Source organism: Protomyctophum parallelum, assembly GCF_964188405.1.
Source record: "Protomyctophum parallelum genome assembly, chromosome: 14".
In the NCBI taxonomy this organism is placed as follows: Eukaryota; Metazoa; Chordata; class Actinopteri; order Myctophiformes; family Myctophidae; genus Protomyctophum; species Protomyctophum parallelum.
In genome coordinates this window covers 29,698,745-29,717,937 of record NC_139709.1, presented here as the reverse complement: position 1 = coordinate 29,717,937, position 19,193 = coordinate 29,698,745, and the positions used below count along the sequence as shown (strand labels likewise).

At 42.7% G+C, this 19,193-nt stretch overlaps 1 protein-coding gene across 1 annotated transcript in view; it reads left to right on the top strand.

The window, feature by feature from the left end:
- Positions 1 to 16,139, top strand: part of LOC310871236 (neurocan core protein-like) — a 99,333-nt gene extending 83,194 nt beyond the window's left edge. Inside the window, exons 15-20 of the mRNA XM_083782726.1 lie at positions 4,749 to 4,800; positions 5,679 to 5,785; positions 5,958 to 6,040; positions 9,119 to 9,263; positions 12,855 to 13,037; positions 14,309 to 16,139. Coding sequence (XP_083638852.1) covers positions 4,749 to 4,800; positions 5,679 to 5,785; positions 5,958 to 6,040; positions 9,119 to 9,263; positions 12,855 to 13,037; positions 14,309 to 14,424 — 686 coding nt within the window. The 3' untranslated portion in view covers positions 14,425 to 16,139. The remainder of the gene's footprint in view (positions 1 to 4,748; positions 4,801 to 5,678; positions 5,786 to 5,957; positions 6,041 to 9,118; positions 9,264 to 12,854; positions 13,038 to 14,308) is intronic.
- Positions 16,140 to 19,193: the final 3,054 nt, after the last annotated feature.

The following is a 19,193-nucleotide window of genomic DNA, read 5'->3' as shown; positions in this document are numbered from 1 at the left end:
GCAGTAACATCTGTCAACAATAATGGTAGAATACTAATAAACTATCAAAGTACTTTCAAAGGTACATAAACGCAGGATATTCTAATAATATTCGAAATACTTGCAAATCACATATATGGGTGCAAGAATAGGGGCAAAACTAGTCCCGGCCCCCTGTGGAAGACCCCTGGTATTAACTACTACTCATTTTTGTAAACTTTTAATGCTTAAATTATTATCTAATTTGACATTGTTCTGGAACAGGAGCAGAGCGAGGAATGTAATGAGTACTGAGATGAGTCCGGGGGGCCCCGGGTGAAGAAAGACCCCAACCAAAAGTCAGAAATGATTATTCTGGTTACTTTCAAAGTGTAAGAAATCAACTCAGAATATTTAAAAACCTATAAAACAACCCTAATATTATGAAAATCGGACATTAATTGTCTGGCGTACTATTATGGGGGGTCCCAAAATATATGACCCCCCAAATAAGGGGTGGGGGTCGGGAAAATTTGAACCCCATCATTTTCTGACAGTTTGGTCCCTATGAAAGCCAAAAAAGCAAAAAAATCACTTTTAGCAAAATAATCCTACGGAAATACACCTCGTACCACACTACTACCTGGGGTTGGGCAGTGCATGTTAATCTGCATAAAATATTGCATGAAAGAAAGCAACGCGTAGCATACAAAAACACGGGGAATATATAGATGATGATGAAACTATGGTACAACAAAAAGCCAAGCCCACGTAATCGAATCCTGAGTGTTAATTTGCGGGTAATTAAATTGCGGGTCCATTCAGAGGTACGTGATGAGAATACCAAACATCATTACATCAGTCTGTGGAGATCCTTTAAGAGGAGGGTACTGATTTGCTTCCTTAAGCGCCCGGAGGCAGATTGTTCCCGAGTCTAATTGGCCCTGATGGCTCTGATCGTCCTCTGATTCTTCCGTCTAGACTTTTGAGAATGGTCAAAGTTCCGCCTCCCGTTTGTACGTGCCGTGTATTTGCATCAAAGCGGGCTCAAAGGTCCCGAGATGTAATTACGAGCGAGGCTTTTGCAGAATCGGAATCGGCCGTCCCGAGAGTTATACGGTCACACAGTTTTGCGAGGGGCTCGTCTTGGCAGCTCACGTGCTGTCTGTCATCACAAAGAAAAGCAATCACAGAGTAATTACGTCGGCCGCCGAGCGGTATTGGTTCGGGGCTGGTGGTAATTTGGGGAGGAAGAGGAGAAAATATGAAAGATTTGCGAGAGGAGGAGGATGATAAATACAGCAGCAGCTTTGTCGGGTCGATCAGCACAAGTGACTGGATCAAAATTATCATTAAACGTTGAAGTCTGACAAATTTGTGATAATTCTTCATTGTAAATGTGTGGGATATTGCACTTGTCTTTGTAAACAGATAGGCCTACTGTATATGAGGAATGTATTGTGTTAAGTTGTGTGGGTCTGTGTGAACAGATAACGTATAATTATGAACAATGTATTTTGTTAAACCTTGAAGTCTGACAAATTTGTGATCATTCTTAATTGTAAATGTGTGGGATATTGACTTGTCTTTGTAAACAGATACTGTATATGAGGAATGTATTGTGTTAAGTCGTGTGGGTCTGTGTGAACAGATAACGTATAATTATGAACAATGCATTTTGTTAAGTTAAGTGTGGGCGTTCGTAGTCTGAAAGACGTGTGCAGCACCTCAAAGTAATAAGTGAGAACTTGAAAAATCAATTGAGAAACTAAATGGAAGTCAATGCAAAGAGGCTGAGGAAATGGGCCAGTGATCGCACTAATGAAGCAGCACTTAGAGAGCACTCGCTGCTGCTTTGTGTACCCGGCTGGTATTGTGGCTTTCTGTTTGTTGTTTTTACCACAATCTGAGAACACATCGACAAAAAATAAAGGAAAAACAGCACCCTCTTTTGATGTTAGTCAACTGTCTGTCTCGAGAGACTACTATATCCAGGACAAAAGGGGAGTTAAGGAGTCATCTGAATGTTGAGGAGGCAAAAGCATGAAGGCCACTACATTCTGGAAATAACAAAACGATGGAGCTTCCACACTAAAACTAATTTCACAGACTTTGTTACCACTGTAACCCTGTGACTTGACAATGAAGGCGTTTGCACACTGGTGCCTTTTTTCGCTGCATTTTGCGAATCAGAAAGTAGGTGGATATCATTAGCCTGTCACCAACACCCCACTAGACCCCACTAGAAACACGCTCCGAAAAAACACACGAAATATTCGCAAATGTGATTGACAAAAATCAATCAAGTTGATTTTTTTGTTACGTCCCCCGAAATTCGCTCCGATATTCTTCTGAAAAGAAAACCTCACCAGTGTGCAAAAACCTTAAATCTGATTCTGATTCTGTAAAGTAAAAGATACCGTAGGAGTAATTTTCTTTTAACATTTCTGAGTTGGATAAATGGGGAGGGTGGACCGTTCTTTAACAGGGCCATTAGTACTCAAATGAGAGGAAACCATGTGAGCAGCTTTATTATGCATTATTGTTATTCATTCATTTATGTCTGTGGTTATATTTAATTTCCCATTTCTTGTTCCAGTTTCATGTATTTACTGGATAAATATATTACTGTGACAAACGGATCCAATGACAATCCTGACAAGCGCATTGTAATAAGCAGGCACACACACACCCACCAAAATGAAACAAAAGAACACTCTTAGCAAGTGGATGCACCAGGACATCTTTAAATGAATCAACAGAAAGGGAAAGGGATATATTTACTGGTCCTCAGGGGACAGGACATTTCCGCCCGTATCCACCCAGCCGATGGATGCTCAGATGAGCGCATCACATTTGTTAAGTGTCAGGTGTCTTGCTCGGGTGTACACATCGAAGCATAGACCGGGCGCGCTGGGGGTCAAACCAGCGACCTTGCAAGTCCCCGACGGCCATTGTACTTACTCAGCTACGGCCCGAACAACAGTGAGCTTGTAAATCAGCTATTTTGGGCGAGTGACACTGGCGTACAACAGGCTATAAATGGAGCATGACTCATGCTCGCAGCGTCTGCATTGACCTTGCTGATGTGCTGCGTAATCTGATGCTCGCTGCGCTGCGGTCGTACGCATGACCCCCGGTCGTTGTGTAGTATCGGTTACAGCTGAGTCTGTCACAACATCCAACTTCACAAGGATGTTGTGACTGTCGGGCTGAGTGTCTGTATCTGTCAGCGAGCCGTTAGGGTTACAGATGGAGACATGCACACATGTGTAAATGGAGACACACATTCATATTCCTACACATAATAGACAAACAAATGCATGCATTCTTGCACACACATACTGTATCTTATCTTGTCTTGCTGCAGTGCTCATACATGCAGAGAGACACGTGTGCAAGCCAAGGTTATCATTAATGAAAAGTAATGGGAGAAAAAATATTTTAGCTAACTGAAATAAAAAATATTAAACTAGGCATTACAAAGGATGAGTGAAACTGTATTGTGTTTAGACACATAGTAACTAAAGTTAACAAATTTAAATCATAAAGTGTCCTTAGTCCCTTGTCAATTCATTTTTTGCATATACAGTATATCTAGTATCTTGGGTGGTAAATGTGTTTTTGTTTCATTTTTTGCTACAAGCTGTACAACCAAAGAGTCTCTTAGCTTTTTCATAAAACATATTTACAAAACACAGACACGCAACACACAGATACGCAACACACATATACGCACACTGACACGCACACAGACACGCACACAGACACGCACGCACGCACGCACGCACGCACGCACACACACACACACACACACACACACACACACACACACACACACACACACACAAACACGCAGATACGCACACATATTTCTCAGCTCACTGAGCTCCAGGCACCTGGAGGTTCACATCTGTCCTCCCCTGTGTATGCCGCTGAACAAATAGTAATGAGGATTAATGAATATCTAACCTTTGGAATTATAAATGAATCTGCAGCCCCTCTTGCAGTTATAAATTAATACTAATGGTGCAGGTCCATGTGTGCATGCATTGAAAGGGGGAGCCTGCCGACTAATTGCAGTTAGAGTGCCTTTGAGAGAGACACAGAATGCTCTAGAACTGATGCTGTTCTAGGGGCCGAAGTCCTGACGTCTCCCCTTCATCCCCCTGGGTTGCAGAAGGTTTTTACTATGGAGAATAACATCTTTAAATGGTCTCATGTGCTGTAGCATTGTGGTCCAAAAATAAACAAACTGTCTCTGCGGTATTGTCAGGGAGCTGACTCTGTATCGTTATAACGGTAGTCAGTCACTCATATTTGATACAGTCTGTTTCTGGCGAAAATGTAACTAATTCGGCAGCAATAACATTAGCGTCAGTTGATTCTTCAATATGAGTCAAACGGCCTGGATCATTTGTTTTGATGTGATATATTTTATATATAAAGTCTATGGGAATTCAGAATGGGGATGTGTAAATTACCTATACATACCTATATACCTATATACCTATACACCAGCAATTCCCAACCTGTGAGTCGGGGCCCACTGGTGGACCATGAGGGTATTGCAAGTGGGCCTCCCCAATCTTAAGTGGTCAGGTGAGTGGGCCGCTTCGCTTTTCATGTGGGCCCAGATCCAGAACGGGTTGGCGACCACTGACCAACACTATACAGTAGCATATATTATGTTCCTGCGTACTCAATGCAATCATTTATTCATCCATGTTGTACTTGTTCTGCTCTCTCTCTCTCTCTCTCTCTCTCTCTCTGACGGTCCATGTCTATAGACATTGAAGGATGTGAGCACGGCTGGAGGAAGTTCCATGGTCACTGCTACAGGTAGGACATAAGATTGTCTGTCTGTCTGTGTCTAAGTCAAGTACATGTTATTATGTTATTGTTATTATACAACAGTATCACAAAAACATGTCCCAAAGGTCTGTTCATATAAAAACAAGCAATAATAAAACAAAGAACTGCATGCAGCTCAAAGTGCTTTACAGAACAATAAAGAAAAAATAAATGCATGAGCATAAAACAACATTAGTAAGTAAGTACATTTTATTTATAAAGCAACCTTTCGAAACAAAGTTACAAGGTGCTGAATAAATAATAGCAAAATAAGGCAGTGAATATGGCAAAACAGTGAGGACATGAATAAAAACACAGGATTACAAATCAACTAAAAGCAAGAGTGAAGATCTTGAGTTGTGGTTTAAAGCTATCTACAGAGGCTGCCTGTCTTGGGTGTAATGGTAGTTTATTCCAAGGCGTCGGGTCGTAGAAGCAGAATGCTGCTTCACCGGGTTTTATATGTCGCTGTAGGCACCTGAGGCGGCCGGCGGTTTGGGACATATCTAGGGTCATATCGTTAGGAAGGAGCCAGACCATTGAGAGCTTTATAAACAAGTAGAATATTAAATCAATCCTAAGAGCAACCGAGAGCCTGAAACTGGAGCCTGAAACTCAGTTTTAGTTAAAACTCTGGCTGTCGCATTTTGAACAAGTTGTTTTCTTTGGCAGGCCAGAAAAATGTGCCTTGCCGTAATCAAGCCGAGAGGAAACATTTCTTCATTCGTTCGTTCGTTCGTTAGTTCATTCATTCATTCATTCATTCATTCATTCATTCATTCATTCATTCATTCATTCATTCATTCATTCATTCATTCATTCATTCATTCATTCATTCATTCATGTACTGTATGTTCTTCTTCCAGGTACTTCACCCACAGACACACCTGGGAAGATGCGGAGAAAGACTGCAGAGAGCACAGCGCCCACCTCAGCAGCGTCACCTCCGCCACCGAGCAGGAGTTCATCAACGGTGTGTGTCCATGTGTCCGTGTGTGCGCGCGCGCGTGCGTGCGTGCACGTGTTATTCATCCGACTGCCCTCGATGTCATTCATGTGCAAATGTGTGCATTGTTGTGCACGTGTAAATGCATGTAAGACAGCTGTTGGTAATGACGTAATGAGGTCCTGTGTGTTCCTGGCAGGCCTGGGTCACGACAACGCCTGGATCGGCCTGAACGACCGCACTGTGGAGGACGACTTCCAGTGGACCGACAGCAACGACCTGGTTAGAGGTGTTTTAGTTTTAGTCTAGTTTTTCAGTCGACTAAAAATACGGTTGATTTTGTCGACAAAAATGTTTTTTGGCGGGCCTTGGTGGTGTTGTATTGGTTGATTTTACACTCGGCTGCATGCTAAAGAATAGCAGATCTACGAGCTACGAGCTTGTAGATCTGCTATTTTCAGAGAGAAACACACAAGCACAACCAAACTTAAAATGACTAACATTTTAGCCTAGCTTTAATTTGTTGACAAAATCGTCAGTATATTTAGTCGTAGTTTTTGTCATCATAGCTTAGTTTTTATTTAGTTTTGTGTCAGTGACATATTATGTGCACACAAGGGGGCCTAAGTAAATACAGTGATTCTCTGGCAAACACGTTGTATTTGAACACATATGGACAAACCCACACCTTGACATGAACACAGAGAACACACATTTAGTCCACCTGTAGCTATATGGAATGGAAAAGTAAAATTGTTTATTTGACATTGCAAAACAATTCGATACCGATTATTTCCATTGCAAAACAATATGATACGATACAAAGTCAAACGATACGATTTGTTGCTGTTTACATATTGATACAAAATCGATATATATATCCGATGCTGTTACTATTTGCAGTGGATCTACAGTACAATGGAACACAGGTTCATTTTGTCCATTTCACGAAAAGTTAACTGTCTTAGACATACAAGGTTAACACCCGAGAGTGACAATAATGAATCACCTCCTAGACCGCTGTGCCACTGTGTGACAGAACCCCTGGTCGATCTCACTGGGATATGAGGGACTCACAGATGGAAGCCCTGCGTTCAAATGACACCCTTTTGCGCGAACATAAATTCTACGAGCCCACAGAGACTGTCAGTCGGTCATTAATTCAATGTCAATGGAATTAGTGACTGAATGTCAGTGTCACAGTGAATGAATCTCAGTGTCACACCTGATGAGGACATAAATCCAAGTCCTGTTGCTCTGATTTACAGATTAGAGAAACAGCCTTCTGTGTTTTAATTGAATTCAATTTGACTGTCCGAGATTGTTACAATAGCACAATATGGACATTCTGTTTATTGGATGTGGACTACCTCTGCCAGCGGACAGCCGTGCCCGCAGCACTTTGTTTCAAGGTTGTCCGTTCGTTCGCCTGCTCGTCCGTCCGTCCACTCCAATCTTGTGAACACGGTATATGCCAGGAGCACCTTGAATTCCATGACATTTAGTAAATGGTGCATTTATATTGCGCCTCCATCCAAGGCACATTACATATAGGTTGTGCATTACGATCACCCATTCACACACACGTTCAGACACCGATGGCAGAGGAAACCATGCAAGGCACCAACCTGCTCTTCGGGAGCAATTAGGGGTTCGGTGTCATGCTCATGGTCACTTGGACACTAACTCTGGGGGAGCCCAGTGGCAGCGGCCGCTCTGCCCTGAACCTCTGCCACGTCCACTTGGACTTGAGGATGAACTGATCAGAAGTAGGGGTTCACTGTCTTGCATATTAAAAAATCCTAAAATAAAGAGTTAAAAAAAAAAAGAAGTAGGGGTTCAAAGGTCAATGTCACTGAGACTGGAACCTCACAATTTAAAACGGGTTAATTAAAACACGTTGATGGCTTTACATTAATATATCCAATATACCGAGGCTGCCAGGATTGTTTAACCCATTTACGTCGAAATAAAAGAAAACGTTCGCTCTGCTATTTTTCAAAAATAGCAGACCTACAAGCTTGTAGCGCGACACTCGGTGGCGCACTATGAGCTTGATCCATGAAAGTCCGCTCGAAAACACTCGCGAGCTAAGATTGTCCCTAAACCCTCGTTCACTTTGCATTGGACTCGGTTTCCCAGAAGCCATTGCAAGCCGGCGGTTGGTTGATTTCCACTTACGTCATCATAACTCGTCCGCCTCGTCACCAGGTCCGGGACAAATCCGCTATTTATTTTAAATTATTACAAAACGGTGAATTAAACACATGAAACAAATAGCGGGTTTAGCATATTAAGCAGCAGCAAAACATGGATTAAATAGCGTGGAAAACGGGTTATGCAGCTAAACTGTTAATCCTTCAAAGTCTTCATTCACTACATAATTATGCTATACTGTATATGAATCTGGACAGACACGGTTGTCAGAACCATCCAACCGCTATGCAGTAGGTCTAGTTCTTTTCTCCTTTAATTGAACTTCAAGTTTTCATATATATAAGTGCAGAGGAACCGCTGTGACCCCAATGGCATTTTAAAACCTACTCAAGAGCCATTGTACAAATGCTTATGAAAATCCATCTGATAAACAACGTTGTTGTGCTCATCCCCTTCAAAACCACTTTATGTGAACTCGAGAGAACTCAAGAGTCTATTTTACACAGATGAACCCGATGGCCCTTTGAAACCCACTCACAAGTCGTTGTTTTATTTAAAGTCATGGAAATCCATCTTGTGCATCTTCTGCCAAACCACTTTACTGGATGGAGGCGGTTTCTCGTCTGATGCTAGAGATAAATAGGTCCAGAATGTAACGTTTTTATATAATATATTGGTTATGATGTTATAATGCGTTGGGAATAATATGACTATTTGAAGCAAATGTCTGCCTGTGCTCCAATGTTGTGTACAGCGCAAAATCTTGACTATACATTTAAGAAATAATGGCACCACAGCTAAAGTACCTTAATGTGTGGGCAGGAATGTATTAGCATAAAGACAAAATTGTGGGAAAAAATAGGTAAAAGTTATCGTCTAAAGCAGGGGTTCTCAACGTTTTTGGCTGGGGACCCCCGGAAATGCTTTGGCCATGTCTTGCGACCCCCGCCCCCTCCCCACCCCCAATACAAATGACAAATTACATGATACAATAACCTTAATAATAGATAATACGTCATAAATAAATACTGAAACCAGATATAATCATGTGTTCTATGTAAACTCTTAATTTCCATTTTCAAGCCATTCAGTTTTGTTTTAATAATCTGGGGACCCCCTCAAAATAATTTGGCGACCCCCAGGTCTACAGAGGCACGTTCATGGTCATGTGGAATTGAACTGTGAATTGTGGTGGTTGTGCAGGTGTATGAGAACTGGAGGGAGAGCCAGCCGGACAACTTCTTCGCTGGCGGGGAGGACTGTGTCCTGACCATCGCCCATGAGGACGGCAAGTGGAACGATGTACCCTGCAACTACAACCTGCCCTACATATGCAAGAAGGGCACAGGTATGTAGAAGGATATCCCCCCCCCCCCCCCCACATCCACATGGCAGCACAAATACAAAACAAAATCTTCGAAGAAACATCAGGAAATGTCCATAAATACAGAACTTTTTCTTTTTTTTAATAACAAAAGAAAAAGCCACAGTTAAACAAACAAATGCACAATCCACATGCCTAATTAGTACATCTGACGCCAGCAAAGACTTTAAAGATCATGGAGTGCCGTGATTCTTTCGGCCCTAAAACATGATCATCAGGTACTATAATACTACATGTTTTTCAAAAAAGTGTACAGAAAGTGTTAAAATTATGTTTTTTAAGCCTCGACCACAGATGTTGTTGTATAATCCAAGGCTCTTTACATAGATTGTGCATTGCATTCACCCATTCACACACATTCATACACCGATGACAGCTGAAACCATGCAAGGCACTAACCAATCAGGAGCAATTAGGGGTTCAGTGTCTTGCTCAAGGACACTTCGACACTAACTCTGGGGGAGCCCGGGTTCGAACTGGCAACCTTGCGGTTGCCATCGAGCCACCACCGCACCACCTGATAATGAGGGACAATTTCATGATGTCACTAAAGTGGTGTATTTAGATTGGGCCTTTTGACTCAAAGACTCGATCAGCCTTCAGGAAGAAACCAAAAATACACAGGGAAGATTTGAATATTATAACCAGACCACACCCGGCGGTCTATTAGACACAACAGAAAAAGTACAAAATCACAGCACTCCTTCTTTAAGCTTGTTAATGGAAAGGTATGATCAGTTGAAAATATGTCAGTTGGGTGCTCAGGTGAAGCAGGGATAAAAAGTACCTGTCAACAGTGTGATGGTGGTGCATCGGACTTGGACGAGTGTTGCACGATTGGCCGTGTTCAGGGAAAGGTAGCCAGGAAGGCAGGGCTCCTATATGGGAGGATGAAGGAATGGTGAGGGCTCCTAACTGTCAGGTGATCCAGTAGACTAGCAGTGGTAAAACACAGAACACAGCTAGTCTATTGAGTATACCCAGTTGTTTGTTTAAAATCACACCCGTGTGAACTGAGTGGTGCAACCCCCCCCCCCCCCCCTCTCTCTCTCTCTCATTAGCAGGCAACTCTCTCTCTCTCTCTCTGTTTCTGGCACAACAGTGCCCCTACTGGTACTAATAGTCATACTCGTGCTCACAGTCACATAGGTGGGTTAACGTCACATAGTTAGGCGGACACGGACATTGCTGTTCCTTGGAGTGGTTGCACCACTCAAAAATGCATTAGTTATTTAGTTAAAATGCGAATTGTTCCATTGAAGGTAATTTTAATGGTGGAAACTAAAATAATTTAGTCCACAAGTGGCTAATCGTTTTGTTTTGAGTGTGAGTGAGGATGAGGACCAACTGCACACTTGACTCGGGACTTGACACGTCCAGTAGTGGAGCTAAAGTACTGTATTAATAGAGTAGTGTTCTAATTCAAGTAGAGCTATTGCTTTTTGCCAACATAGGCAATTGTCTTGATTGAACCGGAGTTATTGACCATGTGACCACCCAGCCGCCTCATTCCCTCTGTCTGCCTCTCGCCCTTTTATTCTCTTTTATTGAGAAGAACGTTCTCTGTCCAACCCACTAACATCGCCCATGAAGTCAGTCGATAGACAGCCGGGTAGATTTTGATAGCTGTGTGTTCAATCTCTCCTCCATAAAATGGCATTACGCCAGATGGTCCTGAAGATTGATGAACAGACGAACTGAATGAAGTACGGCTTCATTGTCAAACTTGTATTGGCTCTGAAACCAAGATCGGTCTCCTTCTAGTGTCTACCGGTGTTGTATCTTCCACTCGAGGGCTTACACAAACTAAACCAGAGCAGCGATAGAGTTGTTAGATTTATAGTCAGCCCATGCCTTGCTCACTGGCGGGATGTGACATTCCCACTTGAAGCATTATAGCAGGTGTTTGTGTTGAGTATAATTGCCTTCCTTGCGTGAGCCCCACCCTGTCGGTATGTGAGCTTGACTATAGGATTCCCTCGGAGCAACCCCAGATGTTTGAATGCATAGAATCATTGTCTCGGAGACCATGAATCTCTGTTTCAGTGCTATGGGCAAGAGAGGATAACAAAATATTATCTGAAAGGAACAGACTGGAGTCTAAATAAAGATAGCAGTTTAACAATGATGCTTAATGTGTGCTCCGTCGTTGTACGACAACTTCACTCGCCGAAAATAGAGATGGCGGCGAGCGCCACCGTTGGAGCCTCAAAGTATAAATCGGCCTTGAAAGAGAGAGACAGCGAGTGTGGAGTAGGGCTCGGGAAAAGAAGGGATTTCAGCACTGTCTGGCAAACGGTCTCATGGCTGCGTGGTTTGGCTGCGGGCCCGGCCCTCCGCAGAGCCCCATTAGCTCCCTCTGGCTATATGCTACAGTACCAGCCCCCCGACTTGCTGGAGATTCAGCAGCAAAACGCTGTCATCTCTAAGGACGCAATAAAGAGCTGCCACATTGAGCTGTAATATCGCCGTCCTCTGGTGTTTTGTCCCTCGTCAGCCCTTTCCGGAAATGTCAGCCAGACGAGGGCACTCAATCGTGTTACGGCGCCGCTGTCTCCTCTTTCCCCGAGTACTCCTCTAATCTGCTCTTTGGAAATTACTTTCTTGTTAATAGCGGGGTGAAAGTATAGTCTTGTTGTAAGTGTAGTCACATGTGTCGGGCTAGTTATTGCTATGTTTAGCCCTGGTAGAACATTATCACTCACTTTGGCGGAGAAAAAAGAATATTGATGTATGTGGATGTATTATCAGTAAATCCTTTAGGCAGTGAAGTACTTCAACCTTGCAAATGCTTAACTATCTCTTCTCTCATTGTGTCATAATATCATGCATCTGATGTGACCGAGAGGTTTGAATTAATCTAAATGCATTTGTCATTTCTTTACGTATAACAATAAACCACCAGCTGTTGTAACTATTGCCACAGCAAGCTAAATGATGTGGCTTACCAGTTCGGAATAATGAACAGTGAGGGGAGTCATTATTGAGAGAACCCTGCCAGGGTGATGCATGCAGGACCCCGACGCTAAGCAGAGAGGGGGCTTGAATCACCCTGAAGGGCTTTATTTACCAATAATGACCTCCCCGCTGTTCTTTATCCTGTACTCTATACAGGAATCAATCATTTGGCACAAAGTATAATAACAAAAAAAAAAATTGTATTGATTTAAAAAAAGAAATCCATTCATTTCCTTGAAGGAAATGGTCCATTAGATTCTATAGTTGCATGCGTTGTGATTGTGAATGAGCTGATTATGAATGCATACTGGTCTACTATGAAAAGACCAATAAAATCACACGTGTGTGAAGTGAGGGGCACCCTTACTTCTTACTAAATAAACATCGTACTCTAAAGTCTAAACGATGGGCTAGCGCCCCTCAAAACAAAAGGCTGCAGTGCAGAATACCATGATTGACCAATCATAATCGATCACTCGACCAAGCAATGTGATAATAGATGTGTGTGTGTTGTTTCTCCTTGCCACAATCTACACATTATGTCTGTAGTATAACCCTGACATGGAATAGTGCTTTGATCCAATCGTATCTTGACAGTGTTGTGTGGAACCCCGCCTGCGGTGGAGAACGCCCATCTGATTGGCCGGCGCAGGTCTCACTATGACATCCATGCGGTGGTGCGCTACCAGTGCACCGACGGCTTCTATCAGCGGCACATCCCCACTGCGCGCTGCCGCACCGACGGCAGCTGGGAGCATCCCAAGATCATCTGTACTAAGTGTGAGTGGCCGGGATTCCTTCAAAATAGAAGCTCCGGCGTGCCGGAAAGACATGGCCGCTTTTACTCTGAAACCCCCCCTATGACGTTTCCAGACGTCCCTACGTATGGAATGTGTTAAAGGTGCACTAGACTAGACCGGGGGGGGGGGGGGGGGGGGGTGGGGGGAGGGGAGAAAAAATTATTACTGCATCAAAAGACTATACTATAAAAACTGGTCAAACATTGGCCAAATTAGCCCTTCGCTAAGTCCCTCCCCAGCCCATTCATGTCCAATAGGCACGTTATCACTGAGGAGACATGGCAAGCTGTCCTCCCCCATTGAGCTGCATGTTAAATGACGGGGATATCTCCATATAAATAATCGGTCATTTCAGTAGACAGAGCTTCAGAATGTATTCTAAATCTAGTCAACCAGGCTTGCAGTAGGCTTTGCACTGGATAAATGTATAAATACGAGGAAATGACAGAGGGAGAAACAGTGTCCAACAATCAACTTTAACGACCGTCTGGCAGTGTTCATGCAATGCACGGTCAGACTACAGTTATTAATATTATTGGTCACCTGGTGGCTCAGTCGTGTAACTTTCCAGACGTTAAGCTGTGTATGGCTTCAACAACACAGCCATGCAAATTAACACTGACAACTATGAGGTGACAAAGGTTTTCCCAGCATAGCAATGGCAAGCTTTTTGGGGTGGCGTTTAGCAAAGGGCTAATTGTCAGAAATATAGGCAAACGTTTAGAATAGCTTACAACGCCTCGCAACATGAGGCATCGTAGACAACCGGCCACTAGATGTCACACTCTCAATACCTCTGTTCCATAATTATGGTTCCTTATTTCCCTGCCTCACATCTGTAAGGCAGCAAATATGCAGTTTGCAACCATGCAAATTGGTGGCTGCCTCTAAGCTTTGCTTTAAAGCGTTTGTTCACCTAAAAAAAATAGTTTTTTAAATAAATTAGTTTTTGTCGCTTTACTAAGCCAGTAATTTGATGGATACACAAAGAGCCTCCTTTGTTCCCTATTGGAGACACAAAGAAACTCCTTTGTTCCCTATTGGAGACACAAATAGTCCCCTCAAAAAAAGTCATTTTGGGGGTGAACTATCCCTTTAAAGGAAAAACAATGGTTTCCCAACAAAATTGGAAGCATACGAATAATGCAGTGCAGAACAGCCGTCAGCTTACAGGTAGAATATGGGGGTTTCTGCCCGGCGACAGCAACGATATCATATCAACCCAGGCGTTCATTAATTTCCTCTCCTTAGCCCGACGGTCCCACCGATACCGGCGCCACCACCGCCAGCGCAGGGAACGCCGGAACCACAGGAGACACGGCGGGGAAGGACACCGGGGCGCGGACGACGCACACAGCCACTACTGAACCAAATGATACTACAAGACCCACAATGCCTGGCGCCAACCCAGGACCCATAATAAAGACAATAGTTCAACAGATCCATTCCGATGATGTTCCTGTCGACTTCTTACCTTTGTCTCTGTTTAGCTCGCTACGGTTGGATACTGCATTCTTTAAGGTATTTTTACACATATCACCACCATAACCCCTTTTATTGGTCTTTAGTGTGTTGGGGGTCTCGTATATGTGGTTGGCCGGTTTAGCCCAGGTCCATGTGAACACTAACCGTGTTTGTCCGACTAACAAGGTCTGTAATATCTCAGTAGATCGACAACCTATTCATAAATAACCTTGCGTGTGTGTGTGCGTGTGTGTGCGTGTGTGCGTGTGCATGTGTGTGTGTGTGTGTGTGTGTGCGTGTTCGTTCGTGAGGTGATGTGTAAGAGGGAAAATGTGAGGTGCAGTTTTATTTAGTCTTCGCCCTACTACGTGGAAAACGGTATTCCTTCTAGTATTCTGTTTACAAAGCACAGATGTAATTGATGCAAGATAGCATTCAGTCTCAAATTAATAACCCCTGAGCTTTTTTGTATGATTCGTACTCCGTCGTGTGACTATGTCCCGTACCGGAAGCGGCCGACCTACAAGCTCGCGTCACACCCGTTGTGAGCTTGTACATCGGCGGTGTTTTTTGGCATGGTTCCGACGAACTATAAATCGGGTTTTAATTGTTCCTTTCCCCATAGAACGCCTGGCTAGCGGGTCTGTTTTTTGCTCTATATATTGTACATGCTGTTTTCTAATATTTGCTATGTTTTTTTTGTGTAATGTTACTATTTATTATCAACCCATTTGCTAGTGAATATGCTTGGTTTCTTTTTTACTTAACTGTTTTAGACAGCCGGCGTAAACGTCCTCTTTTATATGCCGGTGGCCCCATTCGTACAGTCAATGGGTAACAGAATTAATCCTTTTGATTGTCTCTAATCTCTGTAACGTTACTGTAAATATTGTGGTGTTTGTTTGTTATTGGCTGATTCTTCATTAATAGCTGGACCTTCTCCAATCAGATAGAACCCCCCCCCCCCCTCCCATCACTGTAAGCAGCGCTCTCAGCTAATGAATGAGTCCCATTGATTTTAGACTGGTGGTGATGGATTCTGTTCAATACTGTCCCGAGATAACTGCTTGATTGTATCTGAATCGCTAACTACTCTCAGTCTTTGCACGGCTATATTAACAGACGGGTGAGACGCAACTGTTGTCTTAGGCCCTCTTTGATATATATTTTTTGGTTTTGTTTTCTGAAGACTAATGTCATACTCAGTCACACGACAGTGTCCCTTGACAACAACTGATTGTCAAGCCTTATGGTGTGATGAATAAATGATACAAATACTGCTGGCAAGTAATAGTCGATATGTCTCAGTCATGCGGGTTGATGCCTTTTATTCGTGATGAATGATCAACCTCATTCCAAATAACAATAGTTTCACGTTGTTCCGTGTATAGCATTCAAATTCTGTGCGGATGTACTCGAACAGCGGTTCAAAAATATTTGTTCTTGCCTTGGGCGAATGAATTACATGGAATGTGTTTAAGGACCTTATAAGCTTTGGAAATCGGTTATTTTTTCGAAGCGTCACGGTCGTACGACAGAGTATAAATGAATCTTTAGTTTATGACTTCCTGTCCTGCTGTTGTGTTACGTTCTTAATAAAGTGGGGGAATAAAATGCACATATGCGTATATTCATTCATTTCTCTTCTCTATTTAGTTTTTCAGTTTGGTGATTGGTTTCAGTTTCCCTTTAGATCATTTTATGAGGTTAGTAGTTTAGTACTAGTTTTAAGATTACTTTATTCAGTCTTAGTTTTTTTTTTTACTTAATTAGTTTAAGCATTGGGACGAAAGCCTTATTTATAGAAGCTGAAAAGGTAGGATGAAAGACAAGACATGGTGGAAAATCTAAAAGAAATGTAGCCTAATTTTACAATTCTATTTCATTTTAGTTACTTTGGATTTGAGTTAGTTTTGCATTGTTAGTAGTTCAGTCTTTACTTTGGTGTCAGTTAACAACATATTATTTATTGTTTTTTTTATGTATCACAGATTCACGGTATATTACAGCTGCTTGACGACACAAGCACGCCTGCCTGTAATCCTCCTCTCTTTTGGCAGAGAAGTAGTAGATGACGTGCAGACACACACAGTCATTTGTATGGTCTCTATCTGAGGCACTCCAGCACAAGAAACCCAATCAGAAGCTATAGTCTTTATCTGATCGCCCTTTATTCAGCCAGCTTTCTGTTCTGTGCTTTTCACTTCATTGTGCTCTGTGTGATCAGTGATTGTGAACAATGACTTTATCCTGTCTGGTTCAAGGAGCAATTTCCTCATGTGACTGGCCCTGTTTTACTGTGTGGCGAGAATAGCCGATCTACAAGCTCACGACGTTGCATTGCGATACGTTGTGACCTTGTAGATCTGCCATTTCTTCTGCTATTTTTGATGCCAGGGTGAATGTGGCTAAAGTGTGCCCCCAGCAGGTGAATGTGAACATAACAAAATGTGGTTACTGTCAACTATTTCCAATGTCCCCAGCCAGAGTACTCATGACACCCATGTATCTGTCAGCCAAGGAAATATAATGACAATTTTGGAATGTTGACCTAGCTGTAAAAACCTTACACTTGTGAGGCATGTGGGTTTGTTTTCTGTAGCAGTAATTATCAACCTTTTTCATTTTAATTTCAAAACTCTATCTATAAATGCACTATGTCTCTGTGACCCACGGTTGTCCAGAACCGCCCCAAAAGTCCTCTGCCCGGGCTCTGGACAGGGCCCCTGCCCATGCTCCATATATGGAGCTGGCCTGTGCTAACATCAGAATACTCCATATTTGGGCATGACTGACACAGAACTCCATATATAGGATTAAAGGGACACAGAGACACAGATGCAGAAGTCTCCATATATGGGCGTACTCCATGCCTGTTCTGACATCATTCTGACATCTGCATAAACTCCATATATGGGCATAAAAGGGGCACAGACATAATAACAGTGGGGCATGCATTTCCAACTTGCATCGTTCCAAGTAGGCCAGTGCCCAACGGGCACCGCTCTAGTTTTTATAATAGGACCCTAACACAGATGATACAGTGCAAATTGGGGTCCCAGAGATCAAAATAGTAGGTCCATAGCCCTAATGCATATCAAACTGGGGGTCCCATGAATGAAAATGTTTGAGAATCACTGCTATAGCCGTAAAAAAAAAACAGCGTTCTCTTATTAGGGTCCCTGCCATACCTTTTCATGTCTATGTCTGACAGGCTGCCACTATCCAGGGTTCAACTCTTATCAGTGTGACAACTACAGGCAGGAATAGCAGAGTTTACTATGGGCCACAGGGGTCAGGGTGACATCACCAGTGTCAACGAATCAGGTCCTATTGCCTAATAATGTATACTCCCTCACACAACACTATCACTGACACTGGCCGACAAAGTACTCAACTGCGCACTATACTCGAGTCAAAGTTTAGTGCAGATACTCCTTGCGAAATATTGCTCAACTACGAGTAAAAAGTACAATATGTGTCTTTGTCATAGAGTGACAAGTCTCCAAAACTTCAAATATTTAAAGTACACTACTCAAAAAAGGTTATTCGTTACTGTCCACCACTGCCGACAAGAAATGATCTTCAAGATACCGGTAACAAGTCGTGTCAAACAATTAACCAACGGATTTAAATCAGATGATTGAACATTAAATTGGCTGGAAAATGAAACCAGCGGTGTTTCACAATCAGATCAATAATGTCTGTTAAGGTCTAAAGGTAAGAACATGGTACAGTATATGACACAAGAGTTAATTTGAGGGGACCGACATGACCTAAATAGAGCAACCCAAAAGCTAGCCGCAATTTGCAAATCTAGATTTTTTTACAATGGGTTGAATCTAGAGTTGCAACAACCTCCATCCACTTCCTATTCATCTTTTTTGGTTTGTGATCTGCTTGTCTTAAATGACGTTAAACTCACCAACATTGCAGCTGCAGTCCAAGCTTGAATTATCCTCTTTCAATCTGCCGAGCTTGTTTTTCATAAAAATCCCCCGTAGACATGTTATGAGCTACTTTCTGTCCAAAATATTCCAAGAGTGACATTTCCGAGCCGCCATTTTGTATTTTTGCAACGTGCCGTAAAACAAGACGTGAGGGGGAGCGCTTGTTTAATAGAAGGCTGTGCGTGACGGGGCGTCGCACAGCGTCGGCCTCTTCTTTGGGTGTCTTACCTGCGCAGGTAAGATTCTATTAAACAAGCGCTCCCCCTCACGTCTTGTTTTACGGCACGTTGCAAAAATACAAAATGGCGGCTCGGAAATGTCACTCTTGGAATATTTTGGACAGAAAGTAGCTCATAACATGTCTACGGGGGATTTTTATGAAAAACAAGCTCGGCAGATTAAAAGAGGATAATTCAAGCTTGGACTGCAGCTGCAATGTTGGTGAGTTTAACGTCATTTAAGACAAGCAGATCACAAACCAAAAAAGATGAATAGGAAGTGGATGGACTGGAGGTTGTTGCAACTCTAGATTCAGCCCATTGTAAAAAAATCTAGAGTTGCAAATTGCGGGTACCCAAAAGCAAGGTTTCATTAAGGGGCATAGGATTTATTTTCTCACATATCAAACAAAAACAGCCAACTCATATAATGCATCCCATATACAGTATACATAAAAACTACACAAAACCAATGATGAAAACACAGACTAAAATTGCTAATAC